At 38.7% G+C, this 25,255-nt stretch overlaps 1 protein-coding gene across 27 annotated transcripts in view; it reads right to left on the bottom strand.

Annotated features, from left to right (window-relative positions):
• The window catches only part of kif1aa (kinesin family member 1Aa), a 243,450-nt gene that overhangs the window by 28,112 nt on the left and 190,083 nt on the right, over positions 1-25,255 (bottom strand). For 15 of the 27 annotated variants that reach the window (XM_028794777.2, XM_028794780.2, XM_051922128.1 and 12 more), the window contains 5 exons: positions 20,230-20,253; positions 15,241-15,355; positions 4,573-4,706; positions 4,225-4,286; positions 1,436-1,581 (listed from right to left, as the gene is read on the bottom strand). In XM_028794777.2, the coding sequence (XP_028650610.2) occupies positions 1,436-1,581; positions 4,225-4,286; positions 4,573-4,706; positions 15,241-15,355; positions 20,230-20,253 (481 nt within the window). The remainder of the gene's footprint in view (positions 1-1,435; positions 1,582-4,224; positions 4,287-4,572; positions 4,707-15,240; positions 15,356-20,229; positions 20,254-25,255) is intronic. The other 12 variants (XM_028794779.2, XM_051922141.1, XM_028794782.2 and 9 more) reach the window with 1 other exon arrangement.

Here is a 25,255-nt window from a genome sequence, read left to right as displayed (position 1 = left end):
GATTTAACACACATAACAAGAAAAATGATGTATAAAGAATGAGAAGAGATGGAACCAACAATATTAATAACGCTAAAAAAATAAAAAGGAATTGGGAAAAAAACAGGTTAGTGTTGAATTGTATGACAAAATATAAATTGTTAACAAAGGGTTGGAGAAGATAAAGAAATAAAAAAGCATTAAAAGAAAGATTAGGAGTCTGATGGTGTGGTAAGAAGTAGGAAAGGTCAATAGATTGAATGAACTGACCAGAAGAAAATATGGAAGGACGGGAGAAGAAGATGAAGTAATAAAATAGGAGGAAAATTTCAAAAAAAGAATAAGTGAATCAAGATACGGTAACCTGTCTAGTGTACAACCAATTTCATTCCTCGACTAACAGTAAATTAGTGACTTAAAATAAGTCTTCAAAATTTTTTTTAGCCATTGATAAAGTGCAGCAGAAATGAACCTTCTAATGGATAACACTGGAGAAAATTTAAGATAAAACCCAATCTAGCAAAGTGCTTGTTTAAAGAACAGGTTAGTGGAATCTAGAACAGACTGTTGAGCCATGTAGTCGACGAAAAGACCCTGACAGCTTTTAAAATGTATCTGAATGAAGTATTGGGACAACTTAGCTACCCCAACAGGTTTGCTGGGCTGAATTGTCACCTATTGTTTATCAGACTTCTTATCCTTTTATGTTCTTATGGATTTAGGCAATCAAATAAGGATAAATCAGAAGAAGACAAAAACTGATCATTCATTACAAGCTCACTTGAAGCCAGGGACTATTCTGAAGACACTGGTATGACCCTTGGGCAGGATGTGTATTCACTGCTAGGAACATTCATGCTTATATACAAACACACAAACACACACACACACACATTATACTATAGTGATACCAATAAACACATCAAGCACATCTTTGGGATGGATGATGAACTCCAAATATTTGGACAAATTCCAGCACAGAGTGACCTGGCCAAGAATTAAACCCTAGTTCCTTGAGTTGGCAGACAATTGTAAGAAAACATTGGAAATGAAGAAGGTGATAAACACTCAAAAGAAAAAAAAGAGAAACAGTGGGAGGAAATAACAAGAAAAAAGAAAACAAGTATTGTGGTGAATTTGCAGGAAGAAGGAACAGCACTGAGAAAGCAGGAGGGATGAACAAAAAGAGGGACTGAAAAGAAGGAGATTGTAAACATAGTTTAAAAAGGAAGGCCAGGAGAAGATAAAGAATCAATAATAGAATGGGATAAATTAGATCCGATTGAAAGAATGATTGCAAAGGGAAAAGGGGAACAGCAGGAAGGGTTGCCAGGGTCAAGAGATGGGATCAATGATAAAACAACCACTTTTATGGATGTAGTATCAGAGGTCCTGAAACAACTGGACAAGAGATGCTCTTAATATTGGTTTATGGAACAAATTGGTCAATGCCTACTTCTTGTAGAAGGCTAAGCTTCTCCAGTTCCCATTGGTGATCCAGGATGAGGCTATCGCTACGTGGTCTCCATCCAGCAAGATTTTCTTCTCCTCGTACATAGGCCACTGAAGTATCAAGGACTCTTCTGCGTCTTCGCTGCATTCCTGAGGAGAATGGTGTAATTATTACCTGAATTCTGGAGTGTACAAAAAGCTTCCTTGAAAGGTATCACATGCAGTGAATTAAATTTGTATTTTATAAATTGTCAAATTTTGTCTTAACTGCAGATAAATTTGAACAAACCAACTAGAATATTCACAGGCCTGTTAAAATAAATACCTGAGTCATAAGTGTCACATGAACTACAGTCGAGAAATGAATAAGCGATTTTGAAAATGGATGGATGGTGTCATATGGGCTGAAAATATAATAATAATAATAATAATAAATTTTATTTATATTGCACTTTATATTTTAGCAATCCCAAAGTGCTACAGAGTAAAAATAGAATAATAAAATAAATTAAAAAAAAAAGAACAGAAGAGTCTATAAAATACTTTAACAAAATGACTTTCTAAAAAGATGAGTTTTTAGGTTTCGCTTAAAGGCCTCAGTCGACTGTGGGGCTCTCAGGTAATCAGGGAGGGCATTCCACAGCCTCGGCGCCACCGATGAAAACGCCCTGTCACCCATGCTGCTGAGCTTAGTTCTGGGGACTTGAAGAGTGTTAGTGAGTACAGAGCGGAGGGAACGTAAGGAGTTATGGGGGGTAAGGAGTTCCTGTAGATAAAGAGGGGCATGTCCATAAATGCACTGATGGGTAAGAAGGGAGACCTTGTACTCTATTCTGAATGAAACAGGGAGCCAGTGAAGGGTTTTCAGGATTGGGGTGATGTGATCATACTTTCGCACCCTCATCAGGATCCTGGCAGCGCTGTTCTGAATATACTGGAGTCTCTGGATACTCTTGCCAGGAATCCCAATGAGGAGTGCATTACAGTAATCCAGCCTGGAAGAGACAAAGGCATGGACGAGCTTCTCTGCATCTGCCAGGGTGAGTAATGGGCGGAGTTTGGCGATGTTCTTGAGATGGTAAAAAGATGACTTACAGAGATATTTGATGTGGGTGTCAAAAGTAAGTTGGGAGTCCATTCTAACACCCAAATTAGTAACAGATGTGGAAAGAGGAATATTTTGGCCAGAGAAAGTAATACTGGTGATGGTAGAAGAGCGAAGATGATGTGATGTACCAACTAAGATGGCTTCTGTTTTGGATCTGTTCAACTGAAGAAAATTGAGCCTCATCCAAGCCTCTATCTCCTCCAGGCAGGTAGACAATGTAGATGTTGGCAGAGGAGCAGTAGAGGAGGTGGGAGTAGTCCTGAGGTAAAGCTGAGTGTCATCGGTATAGCAATGGAACGATAAACCATGTCTGCCAATGACAGTTCCAAGGGGGAGCATGTAAGGAGGTCAAAACAGGGTAGTAGTGGGCTATAAGGCCTTTTTGATCACAAGCTTGTAGTTTGGAGTTCAGTGTGAGACAAAGGCTTAATTTCAAAATTGACTAGAGGAAGAAGAAAGCAGGAGGAAGTTTTACATAGCAATATCCAGTTATGCAAGCAGACCAGTCATTCTAACCTGAGTTAGGGTTTAAATCATTGTGTAGTTGCATCCAAAGCAGTACATAGGACTGTAGTTTTGTTGCATATTCTAAGTCTCTAAATACCCTTTTGCGTTATTAATTTGTTATCAAATACCATTTTATATTGTTTGTGTCCAGGGGTCTGATCTGTTTTAAATATCGAGAAATAATTAACTATCATTTAGTCTTCAACAGGTCACTTGCTTATTCTCTCTGATCTTTACAAGGAGAGGATCAGATGTCTCTGGAGTTTACCCCGTTGGCTTCTTAGGAAAAATGATATGCTTCCACCTGCACAATCTATCTCACTAATGCTGGTGCCCCTCCTTATTGTGCTTCAGAGCTCCCTGCACACATTGTATATGGGGTGTATGGTCCAGAGGCTGCTTCTGCTCTCCCACATAGGCAGGCATCTGATAACTCCCGGCACCACTGCAACTCTCGCTTCCCTGGAGGATTCTTCTGGGATTTGTGGTGTAGTTGTGCCAGAAACACTTGTATACTTTTGCTTTTAAATATTAGCTGTTTACATTAGTAATACAGTTTTAAAAACCTTTACTATTTGACATTACACTACACCATTTCATTCTCAGTTTATTCAAAATTCAGGGTTGTGAATCAACCAAAAGCACAGACATTTGGGACTTGGGAATTAGCTGGAGTAGCTGCACACATGGCAGAGAACATGCACACTTCACTTCGACAGAAACTTGACTGGGCTTTACATCAATATACCATTATGCTGCCCTGCTGCTGAAAATAAAACCTTAAAATTTTGTATGCAATGTAAAACTTAACAATCCTGAAATATTTTCCAGAAAATATGAGTGGAAGTAGAGTATATTTTTTAATTAGAGGGGCAGTGTGGTCTAGTGGTTAAGGCTTTGAGGTTGTGGGTTGTGATTGTTTGAACTACAGTATGTCAAATGGGTTCAGATCCCACTACTGACATGGTGTGACCATGAGCAAGTCACCTGACCTTCCTGTGCAGCAACTGGGAAAACCTAAAGAAATGTAATCAATTGTATCATAAATGTTGTAAGTTGACTTGGATAAAGACATCTGCCAAATAAGTAAATACAATTACATTTAAAATAACCCATACTTAGGCTCTACCCATATAGAAAAAATAAAATTGAGGCACTAACAAAAATAAACACAATACCTGGACTTCCAGCATCTGCAAGGTGACATAAGCTGACTTCATAGACCCCTGTTACACGGTTACTGTGGATAAATAAAATCCAGTTATTTTTAATAATTAGGAAATGCAATACATTTGATTACTTTTGATTAATTTATTATGTAAAATTTTATTTTACTATCTTTCTTCCAGGGTGGTAATGGTACACCTACCTCACTCAGTCCTTTCTTTGTGCTTCAAACATTTGTCAAAATGACATCGCTCCTAGCTATTTATGTGAGACTCACCATTTAGCATCTGAAGCACAGCCAGGGAGTAAGACACACAGAATATTTTGTTACGGGATTTATGCAAAGCTCTCCCCCTTACCTCTCTGATGCCTTCAGTGCTCCACTACCAAAAAGATTCCTTATGGAGCGAGAGGCAGGTAATTTGGCATCTCTGGAGTAAAACACCATACTAAAGTCTTTGGTGATGACTGTTGGCTGCGTGCAGTTTTCCATCTGAAAAAGGTTAAAAGCAGAGTTACACAGAACAATTAAAGCTGCCCATAATGTGAAGATCACTAGAAACTAATTATTTATTTATTTATTTACCAAAGATGAAATTTATTTTTGTTTCTGAACTGTGTTACAGATATCATTATTTGGAAGCTTTAACTATTCCTTAACACTTAAGGCAGAAATGAGATGTGTGTGCATAAACAGCATGTAAACATGTCTGGTGCTTTCATCATTCTTGTATCCAGACTTGCAGCTGATGGGATGGAACAGTGCTTGAACTGAAGTGAAGGGAGTGGACAAGAAGATACTGTACATGGAAAATATTGCAAATTAAAGACCATAATATATCTATACTAATAAAAGGCAAAGCCCTCACTGACTCACTCACTGACTGACTCACTCATCACTAATTCTCCAACTTCCCATGTAGGTGGAAGGCTGAAATTTGGCAGGCTCATTCCTTACAGCTTACTTACAAAAGTTAGGCAGGTTTCATTTTGAAATTCTACGTGTAATGGTCATAACTGGAAACTCTTTTTTGTCCATATACTGTAATAGACTGCAGCTCGATGGCCGTGGGAGGCGGAGTTGCGTATCGCGTCATCACGCCTCCCACATAATCACGTGAACTGACTGTGAACGCAGTACGTAGAAAACAAGGAAGAGCCCCAAAGAGCGCTGAAGAAAACATTCATTACACAATTGAGAAGGCAGCGAAACAATAAGAAGCGAGCGAGTGACGCATAAATTAAGTTCACAGACCTACAAAAGGTTGCCATTGATTTGAGGCAAGATTGCTTTTCTCCTGTACATCTATACGTTGCATTCTCAACAGTAAGCTTGCACGGCTTGGTCATATTACAACTGGAGTGCTGAACTGACAACATGGTATACAAAGAGAACTATAACAATCGTAATAAACGAACAATAAAACAGCGAAGAACCCGTGGATTAAATAAAAAGGCTGCTTCCTTGGCGAAGCAAGGAAAAAGGATGGGCTTATATGGCGTTCGTTTATAAAACAGTGGAGAAGCTGTGTAAAGGCTGCTTCACAAAAAAACAGCAGAGCGCCTTATATGAGCAGGCTGTCAGCTAAAGAAGGGAATCAATAAATAACTATAATCGTAATAAACGAACAAAAAATAGCAGAGAATCCGCGGGTTACATAAAGGAAATGGGTACCTGAACAGAAAAGTGAGTCTCAAATAGCTACACAATAACTATAACAATCGTAATAAACGAACAATAAAACACTACAGAACCGCGAGGCAAGGAGAAAGGATGGCATTATATGGCGTTCATTTATAAAACAGCGGATAAGCTGTGTAAAGGCAGCTTCACAAAAAAACAGATCCTTAACAAATTGTTATTGGTATATTTTCCCTCAGTTTAAAAAGGTTTTCTTTTCTTCTTAATAAAAATTTAAAAGCAGTACTTCGCCGCTGCGAAGTGTGGGGATATATATATATATATATATATATATATATATATATATATATGTAGATATGTATATATATATATATATTGTCACACACGTGTGTTTAGGAGACAGCTAAAGGGCTTAAATACAAGTAGTTCCATGCCAGACCAGGGGGGGGGCGAAGTGCATTAATTTTCCCTCTCGATATTTTGCAGACCATTCTAGGGAAATCCCACCTGGCTCTGGGGCAGCCACTGACGTCACTTCTGGTTCCGGTCGGGATGACATCACTTCCGCTACTGGCCTTTAAAGCTGCCATCTTGCTACCTGGAAGTCAGTTCTGTTTTGGACTCGATTGAATGAACATGTCTCTGTTCTTTGATAGCTTTTGCAGCCATAATCGATTAAATGGGTGGCTGCCCCAAACCTTCTCGATGTCTTTTGGTCGTTTTTCTGACAGTGGCGTAGTCGGCAGGAGGGAGGAATCCCTGAAGAGAACGGGACCGGACCTGAATCATGTCCAGGTGGGAGAGTACCTGGGCCAAGCTTTCGGGTGGGGAGTGTGTCTCGGGTTTCGGAAAGAACCGGTGCAGACTCCGCTCCCTTTGTCTATCTCTGGGTCACCTCAATTGGGAGAGTGTCGTTGGGACACACAGACGTGGGCTGGTCTCTATGGGGGATACGATGGGGACTTATTATGCTCTCTCAGAGGAGAGAGCTGTCCGTTCCACCGGGGCTAAGGTCCCAGAGGAAGGTGGACATTCCCCAGACCAGCAGGTGAAGAAAATTAAAAACTGGAGGTTTAACTCTGAACGGTCTACCCAAGAACAGCTAGACGTTCTATGGGAAGAGGTGGCCAGCTGGTTAAGGCCCGCTGAATGTACCACCTTTCAGGTAGTGAAAAAAGTGGCCTGTTTTTTGTTCATAAATAGCCTGCCAGAGCATTTCACCCAGCCGGTCTGGGGAGAATTTGCAAACATAAACGAGCTCATTGAGCTCATAGAAACATCTAGGGCGGCTTCGCAATTTGAGAGGGCTGAACGGTCCTTAAGTAGAAGCCATAGAGATTACGTCCCTCTTACACTGCCCTCTCGACATACACTGGAGTTTGCATCGGAGTCCCCGATCCCGTGGGCGCGGTCCTCGCTCGGAGGCGAGGCGGAATGTAAGTGGAGAGAGAGGGATGGGTTGTGTGCGGTTTCAAACCCCCTGGCTTTGGCTCATAAAGGTGAGGTCATAGTAAATGGCCACAAGGTAGAAGCCTTATTTGATTCCGGCAGCAACATTTCTGTTGTTGATTGCCGATATGTACTACCGCGACAGTGGTTAAAAACAAAGACCAGAATTACCTGTGTACACGGAGATGTCTGCGCCTATGACTCCGCCCGGTGTTTCATCTGCCACGGAGGAATACTACGAAAACTCGTTGTAGCTGTACATCCAAATCCACCGTGTGCGGTGATTCTCGGGCGGGACTGGTCTGACATTAAAAGCGGTGCAGTACTGATCTCGCCTTATTCAAAATTAGGCCTAGTAACCGATGGGAATACACCATCTCAGGTTGTCTCCACACCTTGTACGCAGCCGGTAGAGAGAGATATGGGAAACCCCGAGGAGGACGGAGAGCTTCCCGGCCCGTCGCGGACGAATATGTCATCAGTCCGCACCTCACCAGAGTGGGACGACTCTCCGCCCCTTGAGGTCAGCCCGGACCCTCTCTCAGATCTGAGCTTTCAATTCAGACAAACACCGGCATCATTTAGAAGGGAGCAGTGGAATGATGATTCCCTTAAATTTGCGAAGAATGTAGTAGTCCTCGCCAACGGCCAACGCACCAATCAGCCCATGCCACAAGGACCCCACTTTGTGTTAGAAAATGACTTATTATATCGGGTCAGTGAACACGAGGGGGGAGTGCGGAAATTGCTGCTAATTCCACGAACTTTCCGGCGGCAAGTTTGTGAGTTAGCGCACGCCCATCTCCTAGGAGGCCACTTGGGCACCGAAAAAACTTTAGAGCGTATTAAGCTCCGCTTTTATTGGCCGGGAATTAACGAGGAGGTTCGCCGCTTCTGTGTTTCCTGCCCGGAATGTCAGCTGCGGCAAATTCCTAGGAGGGACCGTGCTCCTCTCGTTCCCCTCCCCTTAATTGATGTTCCCTTTGAAAGCATAGGGGTCGACATAGTGGGACCCCTGGAACCCTCGGCCCGAGGACATAAATATATATTAGTCCTCGTGGATTATGCGACCCGATATCCAGAAGCTGTCCCATTGTGCTCAGCTAATTCTAAAGCAATCGCACAGGCACTAATGGAGGTCTTTGCGCGAGTTGGAATCCCTAAAGAAGTCCTTACGGACCAAGGGACGCCGTTTACCTCGGAGACGTTCAAGGAAATGGCCAAGTTACTCAAAATAAAGCACTTGAGAACCGCGGTGTATCATCCTCAAAACCGATGGTTTAGTAGAGAGATTTAATCAGACTCTCAAACAGATGCTTCGCAAGGTGGTCAGCGGGGATGGGAGGAATTGGGATCAGCTCCTCCCCCTCGTACTCTTTGCCTACCGGGAAGTCCCGCAAGCCTCAACGGGGTTCTCACCCTTTGAATTATTATATGGGCGACAACCCCGGGGCATATTGGACATTCTAAAGGAAGGTTGGGAAGGAGAGGCCCTTCCCACAACTAATATCTTGGAATATATCGCGCAGTTACGCGATAGATTTGCGAAGATTCGACCCATATTAAAAAGTCACATGCAAGAGGCGCAATCAGCACAGGCCCACTATTACGACCGTGGCACGACACTCCGGGAGTTCCAGCCGGGGGATCGAGTCATGGTATTGGTTCCCACCTCCCACTCTAAGCTACTTGCCCACTGGCAAGGGCCATACGAAGTTAAAGAGCGAAAGGGGCTCGTCGACTATTTGGTGAAACAACCCAATCGTCGACCGAGAGAGCAGATATATCACGTGAACCTGCTGAAACCGTGGAAGGAAAGGGACCCTGATCCCACCTCCGGCCAGCCCCACTCCCTTTTTGCTCAAAGTAATACCCTTAACTTCGGGTCTAATTTAAATAACCGACAGAGGCGGGAGCTAGAGATAGTTATCTCGTCCGTCCCGGAAGTGGTTGATGAAATCCCCGGAAGGACTTCTCTGGTTGCCCATGACATTGTGACTGAACCCGGGGTCATAGTCCGAGAACGCCCGTACCGCCTTCCCGAGGCAAAGAAAGCAGAAGTGGAACTGGAAATCAAGCGCATGCTGGATCTAGGAGTCATAGAGGAGAGTCATAGTCCCTGGTCCAGCCCAATTGTCTTGGTTCCTAAGCCCGACGGAAGTTGGAGGTTTTGCAATGACTTCCGTCGACTTAATCAGGTCTCACTATTTGATGCTTATCCCATGCCTCGAGTGGACGACCTCCTTGAGAGGCTTGGACAGGCAGAATACTTGACCACACTTGACATGACCAAAGGGTACTGGCAGGTTCCTTTAACGGACTCCGCAAAGGGTAAAACCGCGTTTAGCACCCCTAGTGGGCACTGGCAGTATCGTGTCCTTCCATTCGGGTTACATGGGGCTCCTGCAACTTTCCAGCGTCTGGTGGACAAAGTGCTCCGCCCCCATAACACGTATAGTGCTGCCTACCTGGATGACGTCGTCATCTATTCCAGCACCTGGAAGGAACACCTACAGCACGTTGGAGCCGTGTTACGGACATTGGGAGAAGCCGGTCTTTGCATCAACCCAAAGAAATGTTTCTTTGGATTGGAGGAAGCCAAGTATTTGGGCTCCCTGGTGGGTCGTGGTACGGTGAAGCCACAGTGCTCTAAAATACAAGCCATTTTGACATGGCCCCGTCCGCGAACCGAGCGGCAAGTCCAGGCATTTCTCGAATTAGCTGGGTATTACCGCCGGTTTGTACCACGTTTTTCGGAGAGAGCCGTGCCCTTGACTAATTTGACAAAGAAGAGGGCTCCTAACACTGTGGTATGGACTGATATGACTGAGGCAGCCTTCAGTGACTTAAAAAGGGCCCTGACGTCGGCACCCGTTTTAAAGGCGCCTGATTTTTCACGGCCTTTTATTCTCCAGACGGACGCTTCGGACACAGGCCTAGGGGCAGTGCTGAGCCAAAGTGTCGATGGTGCTGAACACCCCATCATGTTTCTGAGCCGGAAACTGTTGGATCAGGAGACCAGATACGCGGCAGTGGAGAGGGAGGCTCTTGCGATTAAGTGGGCGATCACACAGTTGAGATACTACCTCTTGGGTCGGGAGTTTACTCTAGTCACGGACCATGCCCCTTTACAGTGGATGGCCCTACACAAAGAGTCTAACCCGCGAGTCACGAGGTGGTTCCTCGATCTGCAACATTACAAGTTTTCGCTCATTCATCGGAAGGGTTCTCTACATGCCAATGCCGATGCTCTCTCCCGTGTTCACGACCTCTCGGTGCAGGTCGCCCGAACCGACGGGTCTGGGCTAAGGGGGGGGCCCTGTTACACACGTGTGTTTAGGAGACAGCGAAAGGGCTTAAATACAGGTAGTGCCAGACCAGGGGGGGCGGAGTGCACTAATTTTCCCTCTTGATCTTTTGCAGACCATTCTAGGGAAATCCCACCCGGCTCTGGGGCAGCCACTGACGTCACTTCTGGTTCCGGTCGGGATGACATCACTTCCGCTACTGGCCTTTAAAGCTGCCATCTTGCTACCTGGAAGTCAGTTCTGTTTTGGACTCGATTGAATGAACATGTCTCTGTTCTTTGATAGCTTTTGCAGCCATAATCGATTAAATGGGTGGCTGCCCCAAACCTTCTCAATGTCTTTTGGTCGTTTTTCTGACTATATATATATATATATATATATATATATATATGTGTGTGTGTAGATATGTATATATATGTGTATATATATATATATATATATATATGTAGATATGTATATATATATGTAGATATGTAAATATATATGTATATATATGTGTCTGTGTGTGTATATATATATATATGTGTGTATGAATGTATGTATGTGTGTATATATATATATGTATGTATGTATGTGTATATGTATATATGTATATATGTGTGTGTATGTATGTGTGTATATGTATGTGTATATATATGTTGATATGTGTATATATATATGTATATATATGTGGATGTGTATATGTATATATATATATGTATATATGTGTATATGTAGATATGTGTATATGTAGATATGTATATATATGTATATATATGTTTATGTGTGTCTATGTGTGTATATATATATATATATGACAGCAACACTCATAACAATGACAACACAATTACATTGACAATCATGTTACATTATTTTTAAAATGTTTCCTTTTCTTTTTCATTACCTCTGTAACACACTACTTCTCCGCTGCGAAGCCCGGGTATTTTGCTATAAAGAATATAGCGGACAATGGTTTAAAGGAGTACATATTTAAAATTGGTGGTAAGAGTAAATTGTTTGGCAAATGAAGCTCTTCATAAAGAGCTAAATGAACACATCGAAGAACTGTTGGTCTCATCCATTGTGAGAAATGGATGTCTAGGATGGAACTCTAATGACAACAATGTTATTTTGCCTTTTTTGAGGTATCCTGTATTTAATCAACCTGAGAGGTTTTAATTACTTATATGTACATTAAATCATGAGCAGAAGATCAAAGGTTCAGAAAGATAAGGAAAAGGCAACTAAAGCTTCATCAAAGCCTAATCGTCTTAAGTTTGCAATATGGCCTGCCAGAGACTTATTTGGAAGAGACTGGCGAAGGAATGGATCTGCTTGGACCTCACACTGCAGCATCGGCTCCAGTCAAGAGCGAAAGTGGAAGCAAAAATATGAGTGAGGTGGACAATGAGAATTCACAGATCTCAGGTGGGTTAAGGGAACTGAGCTTTACCTCTCTGTCTCCACTGTCAATTACTACTAATTCCCACAGTGAATCAACAGTATCAAGTCCAACCGGAATCATGGCTCCGCCTTTGTAGGGTATCTATACTAATAAAAGGCAAAGCCCTCACTCACTGACTCACTCATCACTAATTCTCCAACTTCCCGTGTACGTAGAAGGCTAAAATTTGGCAGGCTCATTCCTTACAGCTTACTTACAAAAGTTAAGCAGGTTTTATAGGGCCGAACTGACAACGTGGTATACAAAGAGATCCTTAACAAATAATTATTTGTATATTTTCCCTCAGTTTAAAAATGTTTACTTTTCTTCTTAATAACAATTTTAAGGTAGTACTTCGCCGCTGCGCAGCGCGGGTATTTTGCTAGTTACTAATATAGAACTACATGAACATATAAAGTATATATCATGTCAGTTCCAGATACTATAGTTTATTTTATTATAGCAATTACTTGGATTATGAATTATATAATAAAAATATTTGTAAAATTGTTTTGGGACAATGAAATACCAAAGTCAGTTGGTTAATGTAGTTATGAAATAGGCAATGTTATTAATATTAACTTTTACATTTTTTAAATGACATTTTCAAATTCATTTTTATAGCAGTTTTCAAATCATTTATACTCATAAGATTAATATTTGGTCAGGAAAAAGAATAGGTTAATGCATGAGCATTTGAGCTAAGACTGGTCTCTGCTTCACTTTGTTAAAAAGAAAACTTTTTGTAATTATTTTACACAGCTGTCTCCAGTAGTATGTTCTAGTAATTGACCTATTAGGACTTTGCCAGTCAACATGCATAGTCATGGACTTTATATAAACACAAACAGGCTTCAGATACATGTTTTGCATGCAACACTAAACCTAACTGTCCAGTTCAGATGTAGTGTCATGGTGTTGTTTTAAATAATATATGTTTAATGTATGCACATTATATACAGTTTAGATTTTATTTCTGTATTGGTCAAATAAAGCTGAAAAATACATTATAAATACCAAGATTGTTTAGAAATTACTTTGAAATACACATTTATTAATTAATTAATTAATTAATTTCCCCTTGGAATTAATAAAGTATCTATCTATCTATCTATCTATCTATCTATCTATCTATCTATCTATCTATCTATCTATCTATCTATCTATCTATCTATCTATCTATCTATCTATCTATCTGTTATCCAAAAATATTCAACCCATTGCATTATAGTATTTTACAACGGATAGCTTCCTTAGAATTTAAGAAATCTTAAGCTTCAGTTGTGAAATGTTCAATGAATGTCAACGTGACATTGGCAAAATGAATGTCAAAGTAACTGTAGCCAGCTACAAAGTGTTATATTCTTCAGTTTGTACTGAAACGTGAATTTCTGAAATGGGTTTTGTATAATGGTTACTAGAAAAGGTATGATATACTGTTAAAGAAAAGACTGATTTTTCTCTGAAATTCTCTGAAAGTGCTAACAGTCTAACAATGTTATATACTATATATCACATAAACAGAGAAACATACTGGTTTCATAAGTACTTTGTCATAATGCTCCACACAATACCTTCTCAGGACTGGGCACTACTGTACTACACTGACAGACTATTACCTATAGTGCTTTTTCATTTTGTTTACAGTGCAAAACATTGCTGTATATACAGAAAACAAAAAGGTTACTGAATACTTTATAAACTGTCTTAAATTGTGCTATGCAAGATGCAAGATGTAATTCAGTATAAAATAAATGCTGACTGCCTTCTCTATAAGGTTCATTGTGAGCGTATTTAATATGGAAGGTGGAATTTAGAGTGGTAAAAATGACAAATACTTTTCCACCCATTTATAATTGTGATATTTCTATAAAGAATCTAGATAAATATCTCTGAATAGCTTCATAAAAGTTCTTTTTATAAAATGATCTCAAATAAAACATTGGATCAAAAGGAGCAAGGTCAAGCTATGGACACTCCATCACTGCAGCTCAAAACATAGCAGTAGAACAGATACTGTATAAAAACTCCCGTGCTGTATAGGAAACAGTCAATGTTTTCCTCCCAACCTCTTGCTCTGGCTTTCAGTTTTTATAGTTAATCGCTGGGTGTGACGAGGATGGATAGGGTTAGAAATGAGTACATTAGAGGGTCAGCTCAAGTTGGATGCTTAGGAGACAAAGTCAGAGAGGCGAGATTGTGTTGGTTTGGACATGTGCAGAGGAGAGATGCTGAGTATATTGGGAGAAGGATGCTAAGGATAGAGCTGCTAGGCAAGAGAAAAAGAGGAAGGCTTAAGAGAAGGTTTATGGATGTGGTGAGAGAGGACATGCAGGTGATGGGTGTAACAGAGCAAGATGCAGAGGACAGAAAGATACGGAAGAAGGTGATCCGCTGTGGTAACCCCTAACAGGAGCAGCCAAAAGAAGAAGAAGAAGGTCTGTTTGCTGCTTTCCTATACTACTGTAATGACTTAGTGACTTCTTAAAGTATACAGAGTTTGTATTCCATATGAAAGATGCTATATACTGCGAAAGAAATACTCACTGCCTACTCTTGGAAGCCATATTAAATAATCTTAATTAGAAGTATATTGTAAAAGTAAACATTTTTATAGAGTCAGCATTGTCACATATACAGAACACAGTGAAATTCTAACTTGTATGTGCTATTCAACATGCAGTTTGTTGTCACTGTCCAGCACCATGCCAGTGAGCACAACTACCCTACCCCAACAGTTAGGCTTTCCTTATCTGAAATAACTACCTTACTTAGATGTAATTCCCTTTACCTGTCAGAAAGACATTTCCTTTAGTCCTTATAAATATATATGACAAATAATGGTACATATTGTAAAAGAATGATTGACTGCTCTACTGTATCACTCTCTGATAAATGCACACTGTGAAAGTTGATAAATACAAATATAAACTAAGGGCTGCCTACTTCTGTAACATTTGGTGATTGTTTGAACTACAGTATGTCATATTCTATTTACTATAAAACAAAGGTTGACAGACTGCTCTTAAAATGGCTTTATTATATAGGTCTCTCTATGGAAAGTGCTACTCTGTATATAACAACAATGACTGTTTCTCTTGTGTTATATCTTGAGTATTATGTAAAAAAGCTTTGTAAATCAGACAATATTTTACAAAATATTATTGCATGCAAATCAACAAAGACAGAAGACTAAAAATATCACCTCCAGATAAGCCGAGAGTGTCATGTAGATTTTTTCTCCATAAGGTGTGACACGATTCAACATCAAAGAGTTGTGCATAGAGCTGTCCCAGGCCGCTGTAAACCGATAAAAGGTTCTAATGGAGGAAAAAAAAAAAACATTGAAGGAAAAAGGTATTAAATGACTGTTTTATGGTTAGCATTTAACTGGAATATTTCAAATGTGTGCTCTGAATTAATAAAGTGATCTGTAACCCCAAATACTGCAAAAGACAAGAAACATACAAAATGGATTTAAGAGCCCAGAAAACTAAAGTCAGAAAGCAGGTCTATGTAGTGATTAACCAAAAAATCCTTAACTTTACAGATTTAACATTACTACTGTGCACTTTGATTCTGTGATACTAAATAAACTAATACATAAATGCAGCTGGCACTGTACGAAGGGTTAACAACCATGCAAGTTCAATTGCATTCTTGGCCCTTTACTTCTTTTTTCCATTTTATTGTTGGATGTAAAACATGAGACATCAGACAGATGAGCTTTTCTTCTGTTTGTAAGGTCCAAAGTCCCTATGTTCCTTTTATTCCTCATCACTATATTATGTGATATGTACCTCTGGATGAGCATTCATTGGTTGTCAGCGCTCATGCACACAGAGCCACTCCATCGACTAGAGACAGTGAGTCGTTTACTAGATGGAGTGAGTTGCAGGGCCTGTCTCTGAATCGCTAAAGTTATGTAAAAGAATGGTATGACTGAAAATCATTAGAAAAGTTGCATAATGTGACATAGCCTTAAATGAACAAACAAAACAGTGTGACAAGAGCTATTTAGAAATTTGGACCACTGGTCTGTGGTTTTATTACACAGATAATAATCTATGTACATGGATATTTTATATCAATTTTTACATGGCTCCAGCAGACCCCCGTGACCCTGTGTTCGGATTCAGTGGGTTGGAAAATGGATGGATGGATGATTTATTCTTAAACTATAAAGAAAAATGTTAATTTAAAACAGTCTATATAATATGTATGATGCTTAATCCTGAATTTTTATTAGCATTTGTAAAATACTTGTGTTTCAGGAGGCTAACACTCTCCATTCAGTTCAAGAAAATGGGTATTTGGGAGCATGCTACTACCAGAGGACATGTCCTGAAAAGTACCCCTGTCCCACCTCATATATACAGTCCATTAAAGATCACACACAATCACACATTCATTCAGTCCTACTGAGACCATTTTGGGTTGCTAATTAACATATATACAGTACATGGTTTGGGAAATAAGAGGAAACTTTAGTGTCTGGAGAGAATCCATTTTTAAAATGGGAAGATCTTGGGAACTGCAGGGAGACAGGTCTGTGGAGAAGCAGGGTTAACCACTGCACCATCATGACACTTATGATAAAAAACTTACTTAAATTATTGAAACTCAAACGCAAAATTACATGTCAACTGGAACATAATCTTTGGTAAAATAGTTTATTTCTAAAGTTATGCACCAATATTGCGTCTGATTAAAGTTTTCAAATAGATATACTAAAATGGCTTTTAAAAAAGAGGGCTCTTATTTTATTTCCTTCTTTGATTGCTTTGGATATTTGTGTGTTCAAAATGTACAAAAACATAAAATCACAAACATAGTGATACCATTATTTTATTTTAATTCTATATCTAAATGGTCACTTCACTATACTACTATATAATAAACGCATAAGCATTAATTAATTAAACTATGAAGTGTAACATGAAGTGGGGCATTTTGTGGATGTAAAGTGGGAGGAGATGGTGGGGATTATACGTAAAATGACAAACAAGCAAATGTAAAATATGTTTAATGCTGCACATTATTCTAATGTAGTGTGGCTCATTAAAAGGAGGCACCTGACTGTGACAGGACCACTTGTAACATCATGCTATTCAGATGATAGATTCAATGTCCTGGGCACTTTAGGTTTTCAGAGTAATATTTTGCTGTTTTTTTTCTGCCTACTAAAAACTGCTTTTCATTTGATCCTGTAACTGATTTGGTTTACTTTGTGCAAAGAGATTGTAATATTCATGACTTGGACCGTTGCAGTGAGCTCAGTTCAAGCAGATGGCATTTTGTTCAGTGAGCTTAGGTAAATAATTAAAAATCAAGTTGTTAGGTCGGGCTGTTTTTCAAGCAACTGTTACATTTTTAGTCTCCTGTTTCAGATTTAGTTAACAGTAAGTTGTAGCTGCTCTGTTTTACTCCTATTAATTAAACTTTTTCAGACTTCTGCTAAATTATTGATAAACTGCTTCTGACATAACAAGATATTCTACAACTAAATTCTAAAATTAAACTATGAAATCCTTCCCTTACTGCCTAACTAACTAGTCTGCTAAAACATTCACAGTAGTAAAAAAAGTCATACTGAATATTTTTAAAGTATGTCCTCTCCACTGGAAATGTACCTGATTACTTAATACTGGCTGTTGTTACATCTTTATTAAATAAATTAGACTAAGATACAAAGCATTTTAAGAAGATTTGTTCCATTTCTCTCAATACTTTGAGGAAAACTGAAATCTCACAAATCCACTTATCTTGCAAAGCAGAGCCTTCATGCCCTAGCTATAGCTCAAAAACAGCCTTAACTAATCCTGCTAATTATATTCTAATATTACAAAAAACAACATTCATAATGTTTTGAGACTTACATACATATTACTTGCTCTTAAACAAAGACAAAATAAATATTTTAAGTGAGCAGACATTCTGCAAATAGCAAACAATGTTGTCAATTCAAAAACGTACTGTATAGTTTATCTTAATGTGCATTAAATATATTTTAGCTTTAACATATGAGAATTGTCTAATATGACAAAAACCTGCTAAAATTCATGACATTTAACAGAGTTATGCAATCTTGATGATGGAGTGCTGCAGTGGCGACCATTTTATATACAATAATAATTCACTTAATGAAGTATTTGGGCTCCTTGGCTCTATTTCATTATAAGTAAACTTACTTATCAGAGGCAGTTATACAATAGGGGGAACATGGATATATACTGTAATGACAGGGGTGGAGGGTTAACCTCCAACGCTGCTACTAGAGCCACCATATTCCATGGCTTCTTCCATGTGAGTCCACGTGCCCTTATCTGCCTTATGCCCTGCCTTCATGCTCACGCTGCCACTCCTCATCACCTTGCTCATTTTGGGCCAAGGGCAACACCTTTGCCTTACTTTCCCCAACTCTGTGAGTCGAACCTTGCCAGGATCCTTGAGAAGACTGGCCAGTCACCACACACCCAGGTCAATGGATTTTAGCAGCAGATGAGCGATTCATACTTTATATGCCCAGTCTTCAAAACATTGCACTGGCCGGCTGCTATCTTCAATGGTTCTATTATCTGGCATTTCTTTTATCCCCCTTTATAATCTGTATATAATCTTATAATCTTTACTTTCTAAAAATATAGCTTTATATTTTCATGGCAGACTGGGTAAGTTATATGTATTACTTTCTAAACATGTTAAAATAACTACAGCATATATGAAATAATTAAGTTCTCTTGAATAATAGCTTGGTGTTCTACAGTATGAACAATATCACCATGTAGAGAGGGTCCATAATGCTCTGGCAGATAAGTCTAAACCTGAGCATGCAGCGCAGTCTGTTTTATGCCCACTTTATTATAAAGGAGCTTCATTCTCAGGCGATTTGAGGCATGTAACTGTGGTACTACTGTACATTTAAGTGCTACTAGACTTCTGAGTGGTTTAATAGGAAAATGGATTAGAAGGATTGGCATCATCACTAGAAACATCACTCCTTGTTAGTATTCCATCACAATCACACTCCAGCCACTACTATACTGTATTGTTTTTGCCCAGGTTTAGCTCAGAAAGAATGTGTTTTTCAGGGGCACTGTGGTCCCTAGAGGTTTTCCAGAGTGGACTGAAGACTTGGTATTCTCTCCTCCTTTGATAGTTGGTCTTAGATTACTGTTCTTGGAAACTACCATTTACACTATAACTTTCTGGGATCTTGAACAAGGCAGACATGTCTAAATAAAATTGTTTGTATATATTGTGCAATGCTTTGCATTTTATGGCATGATGTTACTGATTAAAATCAGTATTTTGTATTTTATTTTGTAAAATTATATACATGCCACTCGAAAATGCTCTCAAAATAAATTCAATTGAATTCAATGTCTGTGATCAAATTAGAAAGCAAGTCTTTAAATCAAAAAGGCAAATACCTTGAAGTGCTTTATATCTGTCAATAATGAGATGATTTGTCAGACTCATTAAAAGCAAAATCAGCAACACTATCATTTTTTTCTTTTGTCAGAGAGTGTTAAGATTGTTCATACACCAATTTAAGGAGTGCCTAGTCATTTTTCATTTCAGTTAAAGCTATTGTTGGAGGTCATGAAGTGCTATGTCCTCTTAGAGAGCTGTCCAGCTTGAACTTGACTTTAATGAACTCTTTTTCTAATATTGTGTGACTACGTCAATAAGACTTCACAGTAAATACATGGCATGTTTTTTAAAATGAAAGTTGTCATATAAAATGGATGGATTATCATATAAAAAGTTAGAAGTGATTTTGTCAGAATCTAAGCTGATACTTTTGTCTTTCCCCAAACCATAGTTATTTCATAAATTGCAATTGATTGACAGCTTAGCACAGCAACATGAAAAGAACTTTTACAATCACAGCAAGTCTTTTTAATGCAAAACACTGAGCATAGAAAAAGCCAAACTTGTAGGAAAAGCAATCAATACATTTGCAGGTAGGGAGGCAGGGAAAGACAGCACCCACATGCAACGGCGATTTAGAGGAATCCACAGACATGGTTTCTTTTTTATACAGTACAGTATACACAAGATACAGGAACCAGTACAGAACAGGGTTGTTGCGCAGGGATGGGTAACCGAGAGAAAGGGGTGCTGCAAGAAAGAGGCAAAGAAAGAGACTGAAAAAGATTACTTGGGAGTAGAGACAGATGAGATATACCTATAGTTACTTTCCAGCGAAATGCTTTGAGAGGAAGGAAATCAGCCATAGACAATTGAGAGAAGAAGAAAAAGAAGAAGAAGGGAAAAAAGAATATAGTGAAAATTCAGAGATTTTATGGTGGTGAAGCATATCGCAGCATGCACAGTGTTTTCCTTCTGGCAATGATTTTGACTTTTTTTCTGAATGACTAATAGTATTAACTCTTTTTGGACATGTTTCCATCCAGCTTTACCACATTTTTAGGAGAACACTGCCCATCTCCTGTCAAAATGCTTTGATTAGAGACACAAAAAAGTGTCGCCTGTGAATTATGTTTTCGTAACACTTAGTTTATCACCAGGTAATCTAAATCACTTTTCACAAATGACGACCTGAATATAATCTCCAGAAGGAAAAATTCTGTACATAAAAATTTAATTATGAAAAGGGCAGCAGGAGAGCTTAATGCAGTCCTGGTCAGCATGGCTTCAGTATATAGAATAAGAGAATCTCACACCCCCCAAAAGCCTGTTCTCCAATTTTTAAACAAATGACCCATATCCCGAGATGGACCTGAGGTGCTAAACACCCTTGTCTTAACCTGCTGCAACAATGCAGGCTGTTGGAGGGCAGTGTTCTGTACTGTTTCTAATCAAAAGAATGAGAGGAAAAAGAGAGATGGCATTCTGCAAAGACACCAGCTGCAATTCAATCAGGTCACACCAACTGTCCCTTACCACCCATTTTGGAGAAGAAGAGCTGCTGTTGTGGTAATGTGCTGTACTCTTCTACCACTTACTGTTGACTGCAGGCAATATACTGTACAGTAAGTGCAATATACATTAAGTAATGTGTCTGCATAACTACATTTTTTGTGAGTATATTACTCTAGAAAAAATGTACATTATTACCTAAAATAATTCTCACTTGGTTTCATTTGTGATTTAACTGGCTTTATAGACGTATGCTCTATTTATGAATAGCAAACATTTATATGCACAAAAAAGTACTTAGCTTGTACTATATAAATAAAAACATGATTGTAAGTTGTATAAGGTAGAGAATGAAGGTGGCCTGTGAGAGTAAAGGGGTAAGTGTCATGGCCTGCTTTATGATAAAATGATTAACATTATGATTATGTCTTGGTCTTTTAGTGTTTTTCATTTTTTGTAAATCTTGTAATTTCCCCTCCCATTCCTGTTTGCTATTTATTCATGCTTTTTTTTTTTAATTTACTCTTATTTTTTTTCCTTTGCCCCTTTCCCTGTAATGATGTGTTTATGACTTTCAGATATAACCAAAACATCCCAAAAAATCCCCCAATTTTTCCTCAGCTTTTGTCTGAGGTATTAGCTAACTTACCTGCACATGTTCACGTCCCTTCTTGATTCTTTACTTCATAAATCCTGTATATCTTGTTGGTTTTTTTGTTTCTTTTGCTTAGATTATTTGGTTTTTAGAATTTCTTGGGGCTGCTTTAGGTTAATTATTTTTGGATTGAAGATTTAATCTGCTGCAGTGGGTTGGCACCCTGCCCGGGATTGGTTCCTGCCTTGTGCCCTGTGTTGGCTGGGATCGGCTCCAGCAGACCCCCGTGGCCCTGTGTTCAGATTCAGCGGGTTGGAAAATGGATGGATGGATGGAGATTTAATCTGATCATTTTGAATTCCATTTCCTGATGTCTTTGTAATAAATTTAATTTTTTGTTGCTTTGGACTTTTTCTTGAAATCTTATTTTTGGACTTTGCCTCTTTATTTAATAAAATAAACTGAGCAATTAAAATGTTGCTTTTTTAGGTCAGAGTTTTACAGTTCCCCTCTGTAATATTTACACATGTCTAATTTCGTATTAATTTGGGTTTTCATACGTGCCAAATCTAGTTCTAACATTTATTTTGTATTTTGAATTGAAATATATAAGTTGATTTTTTATTGTTCACATGACGCATTTGTTTTGATCATGTAACTGTGACAGTCACAACTTTGATGCTACTGAGTTACGTATAAATATGGCAGCAATCACAATATTTACTTTGGTACATTCAAAGTCCTGACTTATTTGGTATTAGATTCAAATCTAAGAAGAGCCTAACTACAGATTTTGATTTTCTGGTTTTGAACTTCAATCCCTTTTCGACTTTGATTCTTGTTTGGCCTTCTGTTTTTGATTGCTTATTATTGTTGAGATAGCATCTGCAAAAATTATTGTGAGATACAGGGAGACCCGGGTATATCACATCAGGCAGGCATGTAATGAGGGTTGGGCAAAGGTCAGAATCGAATGGAATGAGATAACCAGCAAACAAAACAAGAGGGGGAGTTGAAAGATAAATCATGGAGAGAAGGAAGTCAAAACCAAAACTAAATCTAGTGCTAGGCCTACTTGGAGATAAACTAACTACACTATAAGGTTTTGTTTGAAAGACCTTATCCACTGAGGAATGGCTGTATTTTGTGAATCCTTCATATTTATGGCAAAACTTTCACATAAGTCATTGATGTGCCACTCACAATCATGTGACACGAACTGCATGTTACATGAACACAAGATGGTAATGACCAAAATAAGGATTAAACTTTGTCCAAGTAATAAAAATACACTAAAATCTCACACAATAAATTCTGCATAATAAAAAAAACTGTCCTCCAGCACAAGGAATAATATTCATTTATTAATGTATCGAATGAATAGAGTAAGCTGTATGCACGATTAAAACCTGACTAAAGAGAAATGACATGTTAAAAATTATTGAAGACCTTAAAGAACTTAAAAAGACAGATAAAACTCTACAGTAATAGCCATTTTTGGGATTATTAATGGAAGTTTTAAAGACCATAAATGCTACATGGCTGAAGCCAAAGAGCATTTATTTTCCCTAATACAAAACACAAAAAGTGACAACTAATACTCTTTAGCCATTAGACCTACAAATGAAACAAAATAAAGAAGGGCTTCCTAGTGTGTCTTTCCCTTCACAGTAAAATGCTAGTGCCTGAAAAGGTAAAATGAGCCAGTTCTTGCACCTCAACCATAGTCTACAGTTCTCTCACCTGATCCCAAGTTTCTGGTCTTCACCACAGTCTCTTCTGAACAACCTATTCCAGTGTTCACCACAGTTATGGCTGACTCGCTGATTTTTAGTTCCAGCCTTTGCCATGCAGCCTAAACCTCCAGCCTTTGCTGCTATGTAGTTGTCCCAGCCAGGAGGTGGTCCTGCCATCCATTTGTCTCAGCTGGGAAAATGTCCTGTCTAGCCAGAGTGCATCCTGGCCATTTATAGCTTTTTTGACTTTTTCTCAACCTGAGGCCATTCTTATAGTTGTGCAGTTTTCCACCAGGGAGCACTCCAGAGAGGGTGCCAGACCCTTTGCTGTTAGGGGTACACTAAATAGGTGCCCGAGTCTTTGCTGGTGGCAGGCTTACCACAGTTGTTGCCTAAGATCTTTTTAGCAAGAAGCACCACAGTTTTTCAGGTGTTTGGATTTTTGAGGGGCATTTTGTTGTTTTTTTGTGTGTTTTTTTGCACATTTCTATTTGTTTAATTTCTATCTATTTAATTTTTTTTCCATTAAGTGATCTTCCTTTTTAATCATTTTGTAAATTTTCTCTTTCTCTTTTATGTTAGTTTAGTTTTTAATCTGATTTGTATAATGAACCCAAGAAGGTGGGGCTTACAGATACTGATTAGGCAGCTTACGGCAGACTATAAAAAAGGCCTTGCACACACCAGGCCAGTGCTGGGGCATTAACTTTCACTGCTCATGCTGTTCAGCTCCCCTCTCAATTCTTTCTAGAATTAATAGTAAGTCTTGCTAGTATTCTAGACCCTTTTGTTTAAATCTACTGGCTTCTAATTAATGTGTCTCTGTTTTGGATGTTGTATTTGTTGCTGTATGTTAACATTGCATTGAACATTGATCATTTTCTTTTTCTTGCATAATATAATATATAAAAAGGAGGATTATTAGTTTTAATTTCTTTGGCCAGGTTTTTATTAGTTTAATTTCTTAGGTTTTCAATGGCTGACCTCTCCCTAAAACAAGATGGGCACTAGCCTGTGTAGTTTCAGGCCTAAACCTTTTTGAAGTTTACAGTCTATGCAATAAAATATAAATAAGAGGCACGGTGATCAAATTAAAAGTCTCATTATCTTTACTTACTAAAGAACACAATGTTTGGATATGGTTATTAAGATGACATACTCTAGACAGCAGTACTGGAATGTGCATAAGGAGCTGAGTGTGACTCCTGGATGACAACATTCTGTGTAAAGTTAGACCTGTCACATGTTGTGTATAAAAGGTGGAGCAAAAACTTTGCTCTCTAACTAGTAAGACAATCCTGTGTGCTCCCTTGCTTGACATGAGTCCTGTTTTCTCATTACAGTGCTTTCTAAATGCTATAAGCATTACATTGACGGTTCCTCTTAGCTTACTATATGGGAAACATCCCATCTGCTCTCTCTGAAAGCAGTTATTCACTCAGGTGGTAAATTTAATGCATAGCAGAAGGAATCAACTTAGCTAACTCTGAAAGGGCCTCACAGTTGATTATTTAGAGTATCCATATATAGATATTTAAACAATGAATATTTATTTCATGTCTTGAAAGTCAATAGTGTTCTAAATTTTCAAATGATTGAAGCAATTATGTAAAAAAGTCTCGTATTCTCATTTCCTTTATTCTTTCATTGCTCAAGATGACAAAGGTCATGTTTTGTTCTTCTTAAATGCACAGTATCACAGTCTAGGTACTATGCATTTCACTACATATTGTAATGTATGTATAATTTGCATGTGACAAATAAAATTTGACTTGACTTGTAATGTTTCTCCGGGTTACAGCAATACATTTAACTTTCTGATACAGTTAAGACGTGGTGTGTGATTATCCATTTCAGAATGCAGTTAATGGATTTACAGAAACCAGGATAGACAGAAGTGTGTCCTATGTATCAGTGATACCTAATGTTGACACTGTGTATCACTGTTTTCAATTTATTAAGATTGTTTATGGTTTAGAAAGTAAAAAAACTGTTTTTTA

The sequence above is a fragment of the Erpetoichthys calabaricus genome, chromosome 2 (assembly GCF_900747795.2).
Source record: "Erpetoichthys calabaricus chromosome 2, fErpCal1.3, whole genome shotgun sequence".
Classification (NCBI taxonomy): Eukaryota; Metazoa; Chordata; class Cladistia; order Polypteriformes; family Polypteridae; genus Erpetoichthys; species Erpetoichthys calabaricus.
Note: the sequence above shows the minus strand (reverse complement) of the source record. Positions and strands in the feature narration are given on the sequence as shown.